This window comes from Pseudochaenichthys georgianus, chromosome 14 (genome assembly GCF_902827115.2).
Source record: "Pseudochaenichthys georgianus chromosome 14, fPseGeo1.2, whole genome shotgun sequence".
Classification (NCBI taxonomy): Eukaryota; Metazoa; Chordata; class Actinopteri; order Perciformes; family Channichthyidae; genus Pseudochaenichthys; species Pseudochaenichthys georgianus.
In genome coordinates, this window is record NC_047516.1 from 12,424,042 (window position 1) to 12,441,025 (window position 16,984).

The 16,984-nt window shown below is 41.1% G+C and overlaps 1 protein-coding gene across 2 annotated transcripts in view; it reads left to right on the forward strand.

The window, feature by feature from the left end:
• Nucleotides 1–219: 219 nt before the first annotated feature.
• gabrg2 (gamma-aminobutyric acid type A receptor subunit gamma2) overlaps nucleotides 220–16,984 on the forward strand; it is a 74,757-nt gene continuing 57,992 nt past the window's right edge. The window contains exons 1-2 of one of the 2 annotated variants that reach the window (XM_034099424.1): nucleotides 220–761; nucleotides 9,747–9,886. In XM_034099424.1, the coding sequence (XP_033955315.1) occupies nucleotides 646–761; nucleotides 9,747–9,886 (256 nt within the window). In that variant the 5' untranslated portion in view covers nucleotides 220–645. The remainder of the gene's footprint in view (nucleotides 762–9,746; nucleotides 9,887–16,984) is intronic. The other variant, XM_034099425.2, reaches the window with a different exon arrangement.

Consider the following 16,984-nt stretch of genomic DNA (forward strand, 5'->3'; position numbering starts at 1 on the left):
TGTTAGGGACCACAGGATGTCACCTTAGATCTCATTGTGTAAGCCCCCACATTACATTATGTTAACTGCTTCACATTATTGGGCAGCAGCTACACCAGCAGCCAGTAATTACATCATAACTGCAAAATATGATTTTGTCATTAAAAAAGATTATATAAAAACTGTGCCGGTGGTGAGAAATAAAATCACCATTTTTTTCTGTAGCAGCAAGCTAAGGTTATTTTCCCATTCAGTGTAGCCCTGCTTCCGCTCGGTGAAACCACGCATGTGTTGTTCCGTGCTGCAGCAACGTGCATCAGCTCTTCTCTGACCCCACTGTTAATCTGCATCCAGACTGTGGCTCCACTGCTTTTTTCAGCAGCTGATTTTAGAGAAGCATATTACTGGGGGGGGGGGGCTTTGCCGTCTGTGGCAATTTTTTAGGGCCCTGCCAGGCTGACGATTCGGCAAACAGACACGCAACAAAAAACCGAGCGACGCGAAATCAAGACTCGCATCTATTTTGTTTTGGCTGATTTCACTTCACCGTACGTCCGCCTCGGGTCTAGATTTGCAGACCCGCTACTTCTAACGTGCGTAATGTATCGTAGAGAGGAACCCAGTAAATAGACGGACACGTCCATCTGCAATAAAGAGGAAACGAAGATGGTGACGATGGCTTCACCAAATTTAGCCTCCAAATGCTCGACAGCAATGGCGAAGCCTTCCCTCCCATTGAAGCTGTTTCTCTGGGTGTTTATTGTCGTTAATCTCCCGACAAGGTAAGCTATTCATGAGTGATATTTCCTCTCCAAATCATGATTCTTTGTCGGCTTTGATGTGTAGCGTGTCTTATTTTAAAACACATCGTGTTGCGGTTCTTCCCATACAATGCCAACGCAGCCCTGCTATTCAGAGGGATCCTGGACGAGCTAGGTGTAATTGAACAAATCAAGGAATACTGTAGTGTAAATACTGCACGTTTAATTGTGGTTCGACATGGACGTGTGATCTTTTAGATTTCCACAGCGACACATGCATCGCGTTACTTGGAGACGCCGTGGGTTATTTTGTTCACATAACATTTAGGCGAACAACGGATACAAGCTGCCTTTATTACTCGGATGTTGAAATAAATAATTTAATACCGGGCATTTTGCAGATAAGCGAATATATGAGCAGACCAGTATCTCACACAATCTGTCCAGCGTTAGAAATAGCATAGTGGCAGGCTAATGTGCTTGAAGCTAAGGCTGCATATAGTCTCTGCTAAGCTGTCTTTAAGGATCACGTCTATGCTAAGACACTAAAGCCTCATTATTAAACGCAGGTGCTGGATGTGGCCGAACTCGAACAGCTATTTACTAAAAAATCGCTTGTTATAAAGACAACTTGAGTATGACTGAGGGTACATTTCATCCCACGTATTTGAGATAAAAAAGCATTTCAAAATGGCAGACAATCACACAGAAAATGCAAGTGTAAAGGCACAATAAGGACAAGGAGAACACATATGGACTCATCCTTGTCTTGCACACAGACACACACAAGCAAAGGACTGCCATTTCAGCTTTACTGAGGTGCATACTCGGGTTTATTGAGAGAAGCTGTTCGGTTGTCCCTGTCAAGACATCATTCCCGTTTACTAAGGAGAGAGAAGCCAAGGGGAAGGGTGGCAAGGCTCCTCGCTTCGCTCTCTTCTTGTGCTGCTTGAGGGTGAAAAATGGAGGCAAATAAATCAGACGACGTTCAATCACCGTCATACTGATCGCAACCTCAGGGCTCCCCTGCCCAGCCTCCATTGCCAGGCCTGTGTATTTTTCTAATTGTATGCACAAGTAATGTTCACATTATGCATGAGTAAACACTACACCTTTCCCCATTCATTTAGAACCACAATTGAGATGTATAGACAAGTTATGGATTGTATGCATTGCATGGGTGTTTCAAACCTAATGAACTAAGATGTAACATTCGGGTGCTCCTTAGATAAACATGACAAGGCCAAATCACAGCTGTTTATGTAAACACTCATTCATTATGTGTTGCTAACACCTTGCTATGCCCCAATGTCAGCAAGATATGTTGTCTTTTCGAATTGTCATGCAAGTCCTGTTTAATAATGAGCTAATTAGACATCTATTGCTTGGGAAGATTGCATTGGACATCATTTGTGATTCATGTATGGGACTTGTTACATAAGACATCTCTCAAGGCCTCTGGCATGTTGCAGTAATCTATGCTACTTTGTGACTCATCGACAGTTACTATGTGTAGTGATGTCTGATCGCACCACCATACATTAGCCTCCCTGTACAGCCTCAAGTAGAATAGTACAATACATTTACAGATAACATACTAATGTGTTGGGATTATGATCCATCGTCTTATAATTAGACTTCATATGAAGGCCCAGGATCCACTAGGATATGGCCATGATAGGAGGAAGTGATGTCAGAGTGAGGAAGCATGCTGGTGTTTTCTTTTCTTTTGCTAAGTGGTGTTTACTCTTCTGCAAACTCCCCTTGAGCATTTTGAGAGGGAAACGATTAGAATATAATAACATGTTGTGAATCGAAAAATAACATCTGTTTTTAGTTACCTAACCATAACCACACCAGAACATATACTAATGTAAATGGGTCATGGATTAAGACTGATTTTGGTTTAATGGACATACACATACGTATGGGACAATAGAACATGTCAGATTTCAGGAATGTTGTTAGTGGAAATAATTGTTTGATTATAGGAGCTAATGAAATGTAATGCCTACCATAATCTGACAAAGAAAGGAAATACACAACATGCTTTTAGAAGGGTTAGCAGGCTATTACTAGATGTCAACAATGTATGTTCTCAATAGATAGTAGTACAAACGCTACATTTTAGGGTTTTACAATGTCACACCATAACAATTATCTTATTTGCTGATTTAGTCTTGTGAACTACTGTATACTTGAAATGTCAATGTTGAAAATACAGATAATGCCATGTATCAATGCCAGCAATACAAGATTACAAAAAGGTGTAAGCAATACAATATATAATGTAGTTGTGCTTAAGAAAAACCTCCAACAGCAACCTAACCAAAGGTCATCTTGCTTAACAACGAGAACCAAACGCATACCTTGCCAACAACACACTCACCCATATACTGTAGTTACCTGTTGTTTGCATTATGTGTATTTAAGACAATTAACAATAAAGAAACGTAAGTCTTCAGCTGTTAAACAACTACTAGATTTGCACTGTTGATTTCTAGCTAACATTGCCGTGCAAGATAATGAGATTGAATTATTACGTACAATTACACAAACAACAACATTATTTTGAGCTGGGAGGAGTGTGGCTGATGTCAGACACATTTCAGAAGAGTACACATGGTATGCCAAATGTATAGAACAGTCCAGCAAGCCACTTTTGCATTCCAGTTATACCTCATTCAGGTACACTTCATAAGTAAGTGCAGCTCCTTTAAAAGTCCATACATTTAAAAGGGAAACTTATAGTGTATTGGATTCAGCCAAAACCTCCCTCATTGTCGCCTCTTGCCATTACTCAGGAAGGCATGGGATGAAACTGTCAATCTGTCATGTATGTCTATAATGACGACCATATGTATTTATGCCTCAGAATTCCTACAAAAGTTGTTGACAGCCCACAGATGGCAGTCGTATGTGTTCCTATGTGGATTTAAGACATTTTGACAGAACAGTAGAAGATGACAGTCCAAGCTCATAGCTGTCTCTAGTTTACACTTGTAGACAGCTGTCACATGCACTCCCAGGAGGTCTTAAGGTCAGAGTGATTTTATATTTCCAGGATAGAGTTTTATGAATTAAAAACACTTGTGATTAACCCCAATCACCCAACCCAGTCAGTACAACAAGAGCCCTGAAGTAGGGTCATGGATATTAGTCCATAACATGCCTTGTTATTTCCAGGTGGCCTTTCTGAAGTATTTTCACTTTAGCTTTTACTAGTTCTGTCTTTATTCTAAGGCATCCTGTTGATAAATATAGTTTTACTACCCGAAGTCCAAAAGGGTTTGTCCATTTCTATTTTAAGCCCACAGGTACACAGCCGGTGAACGAGGATACTACGGTAGAGAGAGGATACTTTTAAAACTAGTCCACAGAAGCATGCATGGAAGACTTTACGACTAAACACTACATGTTGCATTATATTTAGACACACTGTAATATTCCAGTTTACAAGATGCTCGAAGCAACAGCATTTACATGCAGCTTACCCCACCAACAATTGAACCCAGCTGCCACTCCCCTAATGATTTACAAGCCTCTTCATTCTACCAATGTTAGACAGCATCTTTACTACACATTCATCTTTTCATGATGCTGCCGCTCAGGGTTTCTTTACATCATCGTTAAGTGAAACCTCACTTTTAAATAGTTCAAGAAGGTATTTCTGATTGGCCCTTTAATCGCGATACATAACTTCAACCTAGTTTACTTCATTGTATTTCATCACTGGCAGAAACAAGTCAACATCGCAAGCCAATGTCATCTTGTCTATAGGATCTGGTTTAGATTGGACTGAGTTCTAAACTGGTTCTCATTGACAGGGGTCAGTTAAGCAAACATGCTGAGGGTCCAGGTGATGTGAGAACCATAACTGCAGATGTTTTTTCCGATATTGACAGCTTGAGTAAATAAGCAGAAACACCATTTGAATCCACTTTGAATGACTACAGTTTATTAACTAGTAAAAAGTAGCGTAGAGAGTACTTGTCCATGGACAAGTGAGTTTGGCAATCTACTTGTCCGAATACATTTTTCACTTGTCCAGAATTGACAACAATTGGGGCCACTGGAATCTTCTTCTTCGTCATCGTATTTTTTACATTTTCCCACGGTTTTTACGACACCGCTAACGTAAGTGAGCGGTAACATTTTACTGTATCACACATAGGGTTGGGTATCGTTTGGATTTTAACGATTCCGGTTCTGCTTTTCGATTCTGGTTATTTTCGGTTCTCGATTCCGGTTCTTGGAGAGGGTAAATCAGTCCCATGACAAACTGGGAGAAAAATATATTTATGAAAACATTAAGTCAAATCTGTATTCCTATTTACGAATCACTTCATACTGTTGAATTTCTTACGGTTATTGAATACAATTATATAAAAATAATCTCTGCATTGTTTAGTTAGTCCTAAGTGGTGCAGTTTGAGAATGTACAAAGACTCCAGCTCATTCAAAACTCTGCAGCTAGACTACTAACGAATATCAAAAGGAGGAAACACGTTAGTCCTGTCTTAGCTACTCTACACTGGCTTCCTGTAACTCTTAGAATTGATTTGAAGGTGCTTCTCCTCACATACAAAGCTCTAAATGGACAAGGACCCAGCTACATGGCTGACTCTCTAATGAACTACACACCCGCCAGAACACTGCGATCATCAGATGCAGGTCTACTAGAGGTCACCAGAAAGAGTCCTAAGAAGATCGGTGATGCAGCCTTTGTAAACTACGTCCCAAAACTGTGGAACACGTTACCCAACAATATTAGGAAAGCCAATACATTAGGCATTTTTAAAAGGCAGCTTAAAACCTCTCTTTACCAAAGCATTTTACTGATTTTACACTATTATACTGCACTATTCTCTGTGATTGACATTGCACTATTTCTCTATGTTTTATTCCCCATGTTTTTATTTTTAATTATTTTATCCCACTTTATGCTTTGCTCTTGCTGCTTGTTTTACACTGATTTTATGTCTTATTTGTTACTGATGTAAAGCACTTTGAACTGCAATCCCCTGTATGAAAGGTGCTATACAAATAAAGTTATTATTATCATTATTATATTTATAGCCTATAGGCCTAGCGCTTTTCTACAACTCAAAGACACTTGCACGCTTACACATGTCCTGTAATACACATGCTGGCAGCTGCCCAGCTACTCACTGTTTGTAAAAGTTAATAAATAGTATAAATAGCATTTTAATATTGTACTTTATATACCCTGCTTCATAAACAATACTGACATCCCTGCTCCTCCGAGTCTGGGGGTCCGGGGATGTGAGGACACAGACAGGGAGGCTGCTTCACTTCATAAAGGAAATGGCGGTCAATATTAACACAGGAGCTCAAACGCTTAATAACCTTCATTACGTGTTAGAGAGAGAACATAAGTTTGACAAAGATGAGGCTGTTAAACGGGCAGCGGATCCGCTGTGTGTAGAAAGAGAGAGAGACGCTGAGCTGCACCGTGCAGCGATCAGCTGATACGGAGCATAGAGAGAGAGAGCTGCAGTCCGCGGGGCTCGGCCTCTCCTCCTGTCCTCACAACTCTTATTAATCCCGGGACCGGACAATTGTTATTTGTTCCTACTCGGAACCGAGTTTTGCTTCCCAGCCCGGCCACTGTGCTACACTTCCCGCCCCGTCTAACTGTACAGAAAGCGGCGAGATGCATTTCCTTAGGAATCGACAAGCAGAACCAAAACTAACACTTCTAAACGAACAATGGCGGACACGGACAATTTGCGAATGAGTTCTGCCTTTTGTAAACTCAATGTATCAATAATTTGTCAATAAATCGGGGCGAAAAACGTCACTTGTCCGCCGGACAAGTCAATTGAAAGATCTACTTGTCCGATATTGTAAATAACACGTCCCGGACGGTGGGACGTGTACTTTTTCGCACACTGTGTATGTATCTAAATACACAGTTTTTCCCTATTTTCCCTCAACAACCATCCATTAGATCAACTTCACACTTGCCGGGTATTGCTGAGAACCCCAGGAAATGCAGTGTCGAGTGTGAAGAAGTTGTCTGTGTGATCGTTGCTCCACAAAGCTGCTAGTAGCAATACCTGGAGGGCAACTAATGGGCCTGTTCCGATCGGGCATGTTTTAAACGGGATGTAAGAGTGTTTTTTGATGACAGCACTGAATGTGCAGGGTTAGTATGTGCGAATATATCAGATTGTCCTCAATGAAAGTGTCTGTGAGCACAACACTTAACTGCAGTGCTCTCTATCATTATATACACAGCCACTGGCTGACATATGCGTGAAAAACAAACACTAATAAGCTCACAGACGCATAACAGCATGCACACATACGCACACTGGCATAGCTCTCTGTGGATCTTCAGGTACCAAATTAGTCGGCAGAACTTCAGATCTGACTGCAGTGGAGAACACATGGCTCTCCCTTTGATCCGCTTGTCTTTGGAGCATTTCCATATACTGCGAGATGAATATAGATGAGGCTAATGCGGTAGCCTAAAAAAGAAAAACACAGACGTTAAAAATCATACACCCTTCTATGGCCTGTTTATCGATCTACCCATATATCCACCTATCTCTATATTTGTGTCTATCCATCTTTATATAAATACATCTGGACTGTTTTTGACAGAGAGATATACTCCCTGGATATGTATCTGTGTATAACATCCAGTAAGGCCTATCTAAAAGGTTCCACCTGAGAAGGAACATTAAGATTTAATGTGTTGGGCATTAGTGTTATAGGGGAGATGGGTGGCACTTAATGGCATTTAATGCAGTCTCAGAAAGAGCACTGGTCAAAACATTATTCCTTGCACTCAGCCTAAGAACATGAGAAAGCTATCACAGCCTCTCTCCTTCTGCTTTACCATTACTGGTTCTTTATTATTTGATACAGTATTTTTACCTCTCAATTCTCTAAAGCCGAAAGATCCCAACTTTTTCACTGTTGCTCTTTTGTGCTACTGGCAAATTCTCCACATCTTTCTTAATTTGAGTCTCTCCCTTCTGTCTTGTTAAGTTGTCTCTGATGTCTGTGTTATTTGTCAACGTTTTTGGTCACCTGAGGTACATGTCCTTGTAACAAGTGAAGTAGGCTTCTATTTAAGGCATAAAAAAGGAATTTGCACACATTGAAGGAGCTGTAAAACATGTGTTTCAGCCATATTCCATTACATATTTTTGTATTTCATAAGCTAACATAACAACAAAAAAAGCCCCCTAAAAAGAGCATGGTTGAATGCTGGTGTATTAATATTAAGAGTAACACCTGGCGACATGTTGTTGTCAGCATATTAATTAGCCCTTATGCCTTCATGTCTATTCTGGTCTCAAGAAATGTCTATGTAACAGAGACAACACCTTTATTCCAGAAGTATACTTTTCTAAAATCCCACTTGTCTGTAGGATAAAACTGGAACAAGTTTCACGGCTTCGTCAGGGTGGTATTTGTGGCCAGGGGCTTTTGAAGCATCATTATCTTTTCAGTTTGAGACTTCTGAACTTATCAAGTAAACTTAGCACAATTGGATTGTCTTTTCTAGCCTCACAGAAGCTTGGGGGGTTCTACGAGTGACACTTATGATTCACCAAAACAAATGTGACGTCAAGTTCCTCAACACTGACATCTTAGAGTTTTTCAAAACAAAGAAGTTATTCAAATGAATGGAGCTGAGGCTGTCAATTCTTCAACTATGGGCCTCACAGTAGTATATGCATTTCTAACATTTGTTTAGACTTTCCTGTCATGTTTATGCAATGAAGGGCCGGCCATTTTGCGAAGCAGTGTGAAGACTGTAATCCCACATTGCTAAAGTCATGTTAGTTACATTTGACTTATTGTAGTAGTAAAACCTAGAAATGTATAGGCCTTCATTACACAAATCCCAGCTGGCTGCTTTGAAGAAAGCCAACACAACTCAAAAGTGTGACCATAATTAAACTTTATTCTTAACAGAGGAATATAATCATCTTCATGATGAGGCATTTAAACTATGTCAAATGTACTCTACACACTAATGCTAACATTAGCTGTCTAAACTGATGGGAGTGTGCATGACTGATTCTAATAAAGTTGCTGACTATGCAACCACGTTAGCTAAATTAAGCATTACCAACACAATTGTAGTGATGTAGGTTCTATTGAAAATAAACATGATTTGATATATATTCTCCAAATGATCTAACCCTAGGAGACAGCATAATTCCCAATGGCCATAAACTCTCTATATATCTGTTATGTCCTCTTTACTGAGCATATGTCTGAGCATAATGTCCTTTTTAGGCCATGATTGGTCTCTATTACATCATTTCTGCACATCTTGACATTGTTCTATCGCACAGATAAACTGAGAACAAGGGGATTACGAAACAATTAACAAATATGATGCAAAGACCTGAGGCAAGTCTCACCTGATATGGTACAAATACATGATACAAATCGCCTTGAGATGACATTGCTGCAAGAATGAAACTATATTACAGGGGGGAAATGATGTTGTAGACTAGTACTTTACATGATGGAGAAAACAAGAATTGAAATAGGGGTAGACCAAAAATTAATATCTGATTCTGAACAACCTTACAGTGTGAGCATTTTAAGAAATTGCATGTTTTGCATTACAAATGTAGCACTAAATGTGCACCATATATTTACCAAATGATCAAGGAACTATCTTATAAGGAAATCATGTCGAAAAAGCATTACAAGGACATAATATGGTGGTGCAAGCTTGTTCTCATTGGTCAGGTCTGGCCAAGTCAGTTATACAGTAGTCAAGTACCTCTAATGCGGTAGGCTGACAGTTAGATTGTGATGCTTGTCTATCCAAGGTGTTGTGTTCCGTGTGCTTGGAGTTATTCTGTTTCACGATAAATCATATCAATAATTCAGACATTTTTCTCACTGTGTTGCTTTTTTCTAAGACACGTGGCTGAACACACTTGCTCCGTTTAAAAAAGAATATATTGATTGCTTGATTTATTTTCTCTCTCCTTCCTGCAGCTCCTTCCAGACTGAGGAAGATGATGAGTCTGCTAACAAGACGTGGGTGCTGACTCCCAAAGTGATCGAGAGTGACGTCACACACATCCTAAACAGCCTACTAGACGGATATGACAACAAGCTAAGGCCTGACATTGGAGGTTGGTGCTGATCTGTTTAGTCGCAGAATCATAAAGAAATACACCTACGTGCATTGCTACATTTGCAATTGAGCACTCATTCACCTGAATGAGTGCCTGGTAGTGTTGCACGGTGTACCAATAGAAAGGTACCACGATACTCTGCCGTTAAAAAAGTTACGATTCCTACGTTTCATTAGTATCGGTACTTTAAGAATGACAGGGAAAAGTACTCCGGTGAGAAAGCGCTGTTTTAATCCTTCCCCTCTCAAGCACGCTCTAAGTCAGTGGTTCTCAACTGGTGGGTCGCGGACCCGTTTCACACAGACTATCTCCTCTTTGCTCTTCTCTCTGTGTGGAGCAGCAAGCTGTCAGAACAAAGTGACAAACAAACAATGGCATAAAATATTATTAATATGTAAGGTTGTAATACATTTATTTATTTTCTTCTCAGAGTGTACCAGAATGTGTAGTTTATGTTAGTATTTCTAAAAATCTCCTGGGGGAGAATCCCCCCAAACCCCCCTTCTGGGGATGGGTTTTCAGCATGTGTGCCTTTTTATACAGTTCAGCTTTGATTCCATTAACTCATACACCTTTTTTAAAAGCATACTTTAGTTCTGTGAAGGGATACAAGGGATATATGCACTGTACTTCACTTGCATTAGTATTGTATGCTGAAAAGCGTATATTACAGCACGATTTTTTGTTGAATAGATTTGAGTGCTTAAAAATGTTGGGTCGCGATTTATTGACCAAGTAAAAAGTGGGTCCCGAGGCCTGACCAGTTGAGAACCACTGCTCTAAGTTCCTCCCCTCTCTCGTGCACGCGCTAGCTGCCAGAGCATGTGAGAAAAGGAGAAGCATGGCTGCAAGTGGGAGTGCAACTGCCGCTGCGCCTCGGCTTGTTGACAAAAAAGACGCCGGAAGCGACATTTGGAAGTATTTTAGCTATATCTCTGACAGTGAGGGCAAGCCTACGGACACCACGAGGCCTGTCTGTGAGACATGTTTAGATCCCTGCAAACCAAGGGAGCCAACACATCAAACTTGGCTAAGCACCTCGCCGACCGGCATCCAGAGCTGCAAATATTTTAAAGACAGACAGGTTAGCGAATGTGATAGATAACATAATTACATCATGCTCAAGCCCATGCCCTCAAATCTAAGTCAAACAAGTGTAATTTATTTTGTGACAAACGAACGTTTTCGTAGTTTGACGAGGCAATTAATGGCAATGATAACTGTCTAATATGGCTATCTTTTTAGCTAACTTACCAATGTGGCTAACATCTGCAATATACATTTTGTCAATAATTATTTATATTACTGTACTATTACATGTTCATAAAATATAAAGTTAACTATCAAAGAAATCACATAAACTCAAGTATAAAGAAGAGACCATGTTGTAAGAAAACACTTAAATGAAATTACAATTGTATTGATCATGAAAATAATAAAAGAAAAGTATCGAAAAATTATCGGAATCGCAATTCTTGACATGGTATCGGTATCGAAACCAAAATGTTGGTATCGTGACAACACTAGGAACCTGCCATGTTGTCATTCATTGAAGACTATCCATGATCTGCAGACACAAACTGAGTGGAGACACTTTAGACAAGCTTATCTAGTGACACATACTTAAAGAGAGCATTTTTAGTAAATAAAACACATTGACTTTTAAGAACCTGACACAACAGTGTTGTGTAGGAAGGTTGAGGCGTGTGGCGCAGTGGATAGCGCCTTGGTGTTCGGATTAGGGGGTCACAGGTTCAAACCCCACTGCAGTCAGCAAGTCATTGTGTCCCTGGGTAAGACACTTCACCCCAAAATTGCTATAGAGTATGTACGTCGATTTCGATAAAAGCGTCTAACATGTAATGTTGAAAATGCTTTTGGGCCATTATTCAGGAAAAGCAAAAATGAATCTATGCTGTTGTTTGCATTTGAAACTAAATTCACATTGCGAACATCAATCTTAATCACAGGAAAACATGTCAAGACGTTTATTTTAGTCTACTTTATTTTGACTCTGTTTTAACATGGCATTAAATCTAAATGGAAAACTGACTTGATAGCGACTAAAAACACAAAGTCAAGGATTGGATACTGTAGCTCAGACTTGTGACCTTCTTGTGACTTGATACATATACATATGTATTAGGGCTGCTCGATTATGGCAAAAATCATAATCTCGATAATTTGGGTTAATAATTGATATCACGATTATTAAAAACGATTATCCATTTACTTTGAAAACATCCATTTATAAAAAAAAAGATGTGAACAGTATGTTTTTAACAGTTGATTACCCTGAACTTGAAGTATAATTCAACTGAAAAACCAATAAAAAAAATAATTTCAAAAATTAAAATAAATAAATAAATAATCGTTTTATTTCGATGTTGTTGTTTTCATAATCGTTGCAAGCCAAAATCGTAATTGCAATTACAAAACGATTAATTGAACAGCCCTAATATGTATACATATGTAATACATATTTGAATCTTGCTGCATAAAGGCACCAAAGGAAAATGGTACGCCATACAGTATGATCTAATCACTGGCTGTTAAAATTAAACACTTGAGTGTTTAATATGCACATAATTGAGTTAATTATTACGCCATGCTGGTTAGTACACTGTGTCCTTGTGTTAATCTCCTCGTAAAGAGACACAAAACTTGAACCCGCTATGCAAGAACACTGGGACGGAGACTTAGGTGAAGTGTCAAAAAGACTGGATTTAATAAGTCCACAAAAAAACAGGCAGGGGACAAAGCAAACTCTGAACAGAGTGGGGAGAATGTGGAGCAGGGCTGAGACGGAGGTTGGGCTGGACGTGGCAGGCAGGACGGAATGGAATGTGGAGTTTCTGGAACAGGCACAAAACAGAACAGGATTAGCATACGAAAAAATCCAACAAGAAGAGTATACAAAATAACTAGAAAATCTAGTCAGCCGGAACTGGAGTTTACCACTGTGAGTATACGAAGAACTGGCGAAGTCTGATGATCGAACCGGAGTTTTAAGCAGCAGCAGGTGAGTGGTGGTAATCAGTGATGATGAGAAACAGGAGCGGAGGTGAGTTGGCGGAAAACGGAAAGTAGGTCAACCACGCCCAGCCAGGAAGACAGACAAACAGATAGACAAACAAACAGAAAAAAGGAGAAGGAGATACCGCAATTCCTCACACTTGTGTGTTTGCCTGGGTCCATTCGACAGTGGGGCAAAAAAGTATTTAGTAAGCCACCAATTGTGCAAGTTCTCCCACTTAAAAAGATGAGAGAGGCCTGTAATTGTCATCCTAGGTACACCTCAACTATGAGAGACAAAATGAGAAAAGAAAATCCAGAAAATCACATTGTCTGATTTTTAAAGAATTTATTTGCAAATTATGGTGGAAAATAAGTATTTGGTCAATAACAAAAGTTCATCTCAATACTTTGTTATATACCCTTTGTTGGCAATGACAGAGGTCAAACGTTTTCTGTAAGTCTTCACAAGGTTTTCACACACTGTTGCTGGTATTTTGGCCCATTCCTCCATGCAGATCTCCTCTAGAGCAGTGATGTTTTGGAGCTGTCGCTGGGCAACACGGACTTTCAACTCCCTCCAAAGATTTTCTATGGGGTTGAGATCTGGAGACTGGCTAGGCCACTCCAGGACCTTGAAATGCTTCTTACGAAGCCACTCCTTCGTTGCCCGGGCGGTGTGTTTGGGATCATTGTCATGCTGAAAGACCCAGCCACGTTTCATCTTCAATGCCCTTGCTGATGGAAGGAGGTTGTCACTCAAAATCTCACGATACATGGCCCCATTCATTCTTTCCTTTACACGGGTCAGTCGTCCTGGTCCCTTTGCAGAAAAACAGCCCCAAAGCATGATGTTTCCACCCCCATGTTTCACAGTAGGTATGGTGTTCTTTGGATGCAACTCAGCATTCTTTCTCCTCCAAACACGTCTAGTTGAGTTTTTACCCAAAAGTTCTATTTTGGTTTCATCTGACCATATGACATTCTCCCAATCCTCTTCTGGATCATCTAAATGCTCTCTAGCAAACTTCAGACGGGCCTGGACATGTACTGGCTTAAGCAGGGGGACACGTCTGGCACTGCAGGATTTGAGTCCCTGGCGGCGTAGTGTGTTACTGATGGTAGCCTTTGTTACTTTGGTCCCAGCTCTCTGCAGGTCATTGACTAGGTCCCCCCGTGTGGTTCAGGGATTTGTGCTCACCGTGCTTGTGATCATTTTGACCCCACGGGGTGAGATCTTGCGTGGAGCCCCAGATCGAGGGAGATTATCAGTGGTCTTGTATGTCTTCCATTTTCTAATAATTGCTCCCACAGTTGATTTCTTCACACCAAGCTGCTTACCTATTGCAGATTCAGTCTTCCCAGCCTGGTGCAGTTCTACAATTGTGTTTCTGGTGTCCTTTGACAGCTCTTTGGTCTTGGCCATAGTGGAGTTTGGAGTGTGACTGTTTGAGGTTGTGGACAGGTGTCTTTTATACTGATAACGAGTTCAAACAGGTGCCATTAATACAGTTAACAAGTGGAGGACAGAGGAGGCTCTTAAAGAAGAAGTTACAGGTCTGTGAGAGCCAGACATCGTGTTTGTTTGTAGGTGACCAAATACTTATTTTACCGAGGAATTTACCAATTAATTCATTAAAAATCCTACAATGTGATTTTCTGGATTTTTTTTCTTCTCATTCTGTCTCTCATAGTTGAGGCATACCTAGGATGAAAATTACAGGCCTCTCTCATATTTTTAAGTGGGAGAACTTGCAGAATTGGTGGCTGACTAAATACTTTTTTGCTCCACTGTATGTGTGTGTTTGTGTGTTGTGTGATAACAGGCAGCGGGGCTCTTTATAAAGAATGTGTACGCGTGTTTGTGTACATACATGCATTATGGTTGGGAGAGCAGTCCGTCATGGCGCTGCAAGCCTTGTCTTGTCGATGTGAGAAGTAGACAAGTAGCTTACTCCCTTCACTTTGACAGACAGCTGGGCAGGGCTCCCTTGTCAAGTGCACATGTATCCTAAAGCCTGTCACGTCCATCTGCAGGAACAGAATATGGAGCTATTCAGTACCCTTGAATACTTGATTCATGGATCGGTATTCCTGGGAAAACGGGTTCAAGTCAGAATATGTTACTCTTACAGAAAGATACAGATGTATCACTCTATATGCTAGCAGTGAGTTGCTTCACCCCTACCTCTGTAGGGGCAAAGGGTAGTGCTGTATTAAAGTAGGAAATGGCAAGAATGGTTTGGAACAAATCGTCTTATCAGTTTATGTCATAGAGTTGCAGCTGAGACTCTTACCATTTGTTTGCTCAAATGCAGTGTTTTGTCTTGCGGTAGTGTACACAAACTTGAAGTGGGAAACAGCAACTGTCATTTGAAACACACACCATTAAAACACAATACCAGAGGTGGGGGACTCGAGTCACATGATTTTTGGACTTGAGACTTACATTGATAAAAGACTTGACTTGACTTTGACTTGGTATGGATTGAGACTTGACTTGACTTGAGACAGATGACTCGAAAGGACTTTACTTTTTAAAATTAAATATTTGCATTTGTTTTTGTATTGTACGGAGCCCCTAAAGGGCAATGAAAAAAAAGATACTGTATCTCGTTCGCACGAGAAAGTTACCGGAGCTAAGTAGGAAGTGGAGCACACAGGAGACAACCGTTTAATTGCAGACTGTAATGTTTATGTTGGGAAATGGCAGTGCATACATTATTTTAGATATATGTCAAACTCAGACTCTCATTCTCTTCATGAAATCGCTACAGCACCAGGAGGCAGTGCGACGTGTAACTCCGCCTCTGATGCGGCTTTCACACCAGCGCTTTTCAGTTTCTAGCTCCGAGCGGGAGCTTTTCTGATTCAGCTCCGGTTTCCCTTTTCAGCTCCCGCTCTGTGCACACCGCCCACTGGCGCCCCAGAGCTGCCCCTGCTGCGTCATGACGTCACCGTTTACATCGCTGATTTGCCCCCCAACGGCAGCTCACAACAACAACAACAACAACAACAACTGCGTCGGGTCGATGATCGTGTTGCTTTTAATCACACGAAGCCAGAATAAATTGAATAACAACTTCTCCAACCTTATACTTTGCTCCAGAGTGCCGTGGTTCATTGTTTATTAATGTGTTTCTGCAGCATTTACCGACCGCTGCAGTGCTGCTCTTCCACGGGAGTGTATTCTCCCGTTAGCTCCCGGTTAGCTCACACTGCAGCGGCCGCTCTAAAGTATTCACTGTCCGACTCACACAAGCAGCTGATGCATATCCCCAGTTCCCCTTAGCCTAAGTGAATGTGTGTCAGTCTGAATTGACACTGTTTGGTATCACAACGCTGTTATGAAAGTTTCTCTGGTATAAAACGGGTGATGTTAGCATAGCAACCGAAGCTAAACTGACTACTTGCATCCGATAGCTGCAACAAAACAACACGTCTGCCTCTCTCCACAATGATCGATAACAGCGAACGGATGGTCAAAGTAAGGTACAAATAAACAGAATCACACGAAGCCTGGTTAGTGTTGCCTGACTTTATAAAGTGTGTTTATAGGCACTACTGCTTGTAGGCAGGCGTAACAGTAAACCCATGGGAGGTGGGTTTAGTTTCCTGCACGCCTCGACGTAAGAGAGACGTAAGCGACGTCACCTCTTAGCTCCAAAGCTCTTGCCTCTGGACCGACAATTTTTTGGAGCTGGAAATGAAGCGGATTCCGGAGCTAAGAGCCGGCGCAGCTCCGGTGTGAACTGGAAAACCCGGCGCTTTTCAGGCTCTAGCTCCGAGCCGGAGCTGAAAAGGCGCTGGTGTGAAAGGGGCATGAGAAGTGCAGCACCAGCGTGCAAAGAGCTGTGCCTTTTACGCAACGCCTTCACTGTGTTTACTTTCATTAGAACAGCTGAAGAGCGACCGCAGGCTGCTACGTTTAACCACACACACCTCTACACCAGGGTTTCCGTTAGCCGGTAATTACCGGTTTTTAGCTGGTAACATTTATAAAAAACCGGTAAATTCAAAACCTGACGGTCAAAATGTCTGGTAATAATTAGGGAGGCTCCGATCGATCGGCCGCCGGTC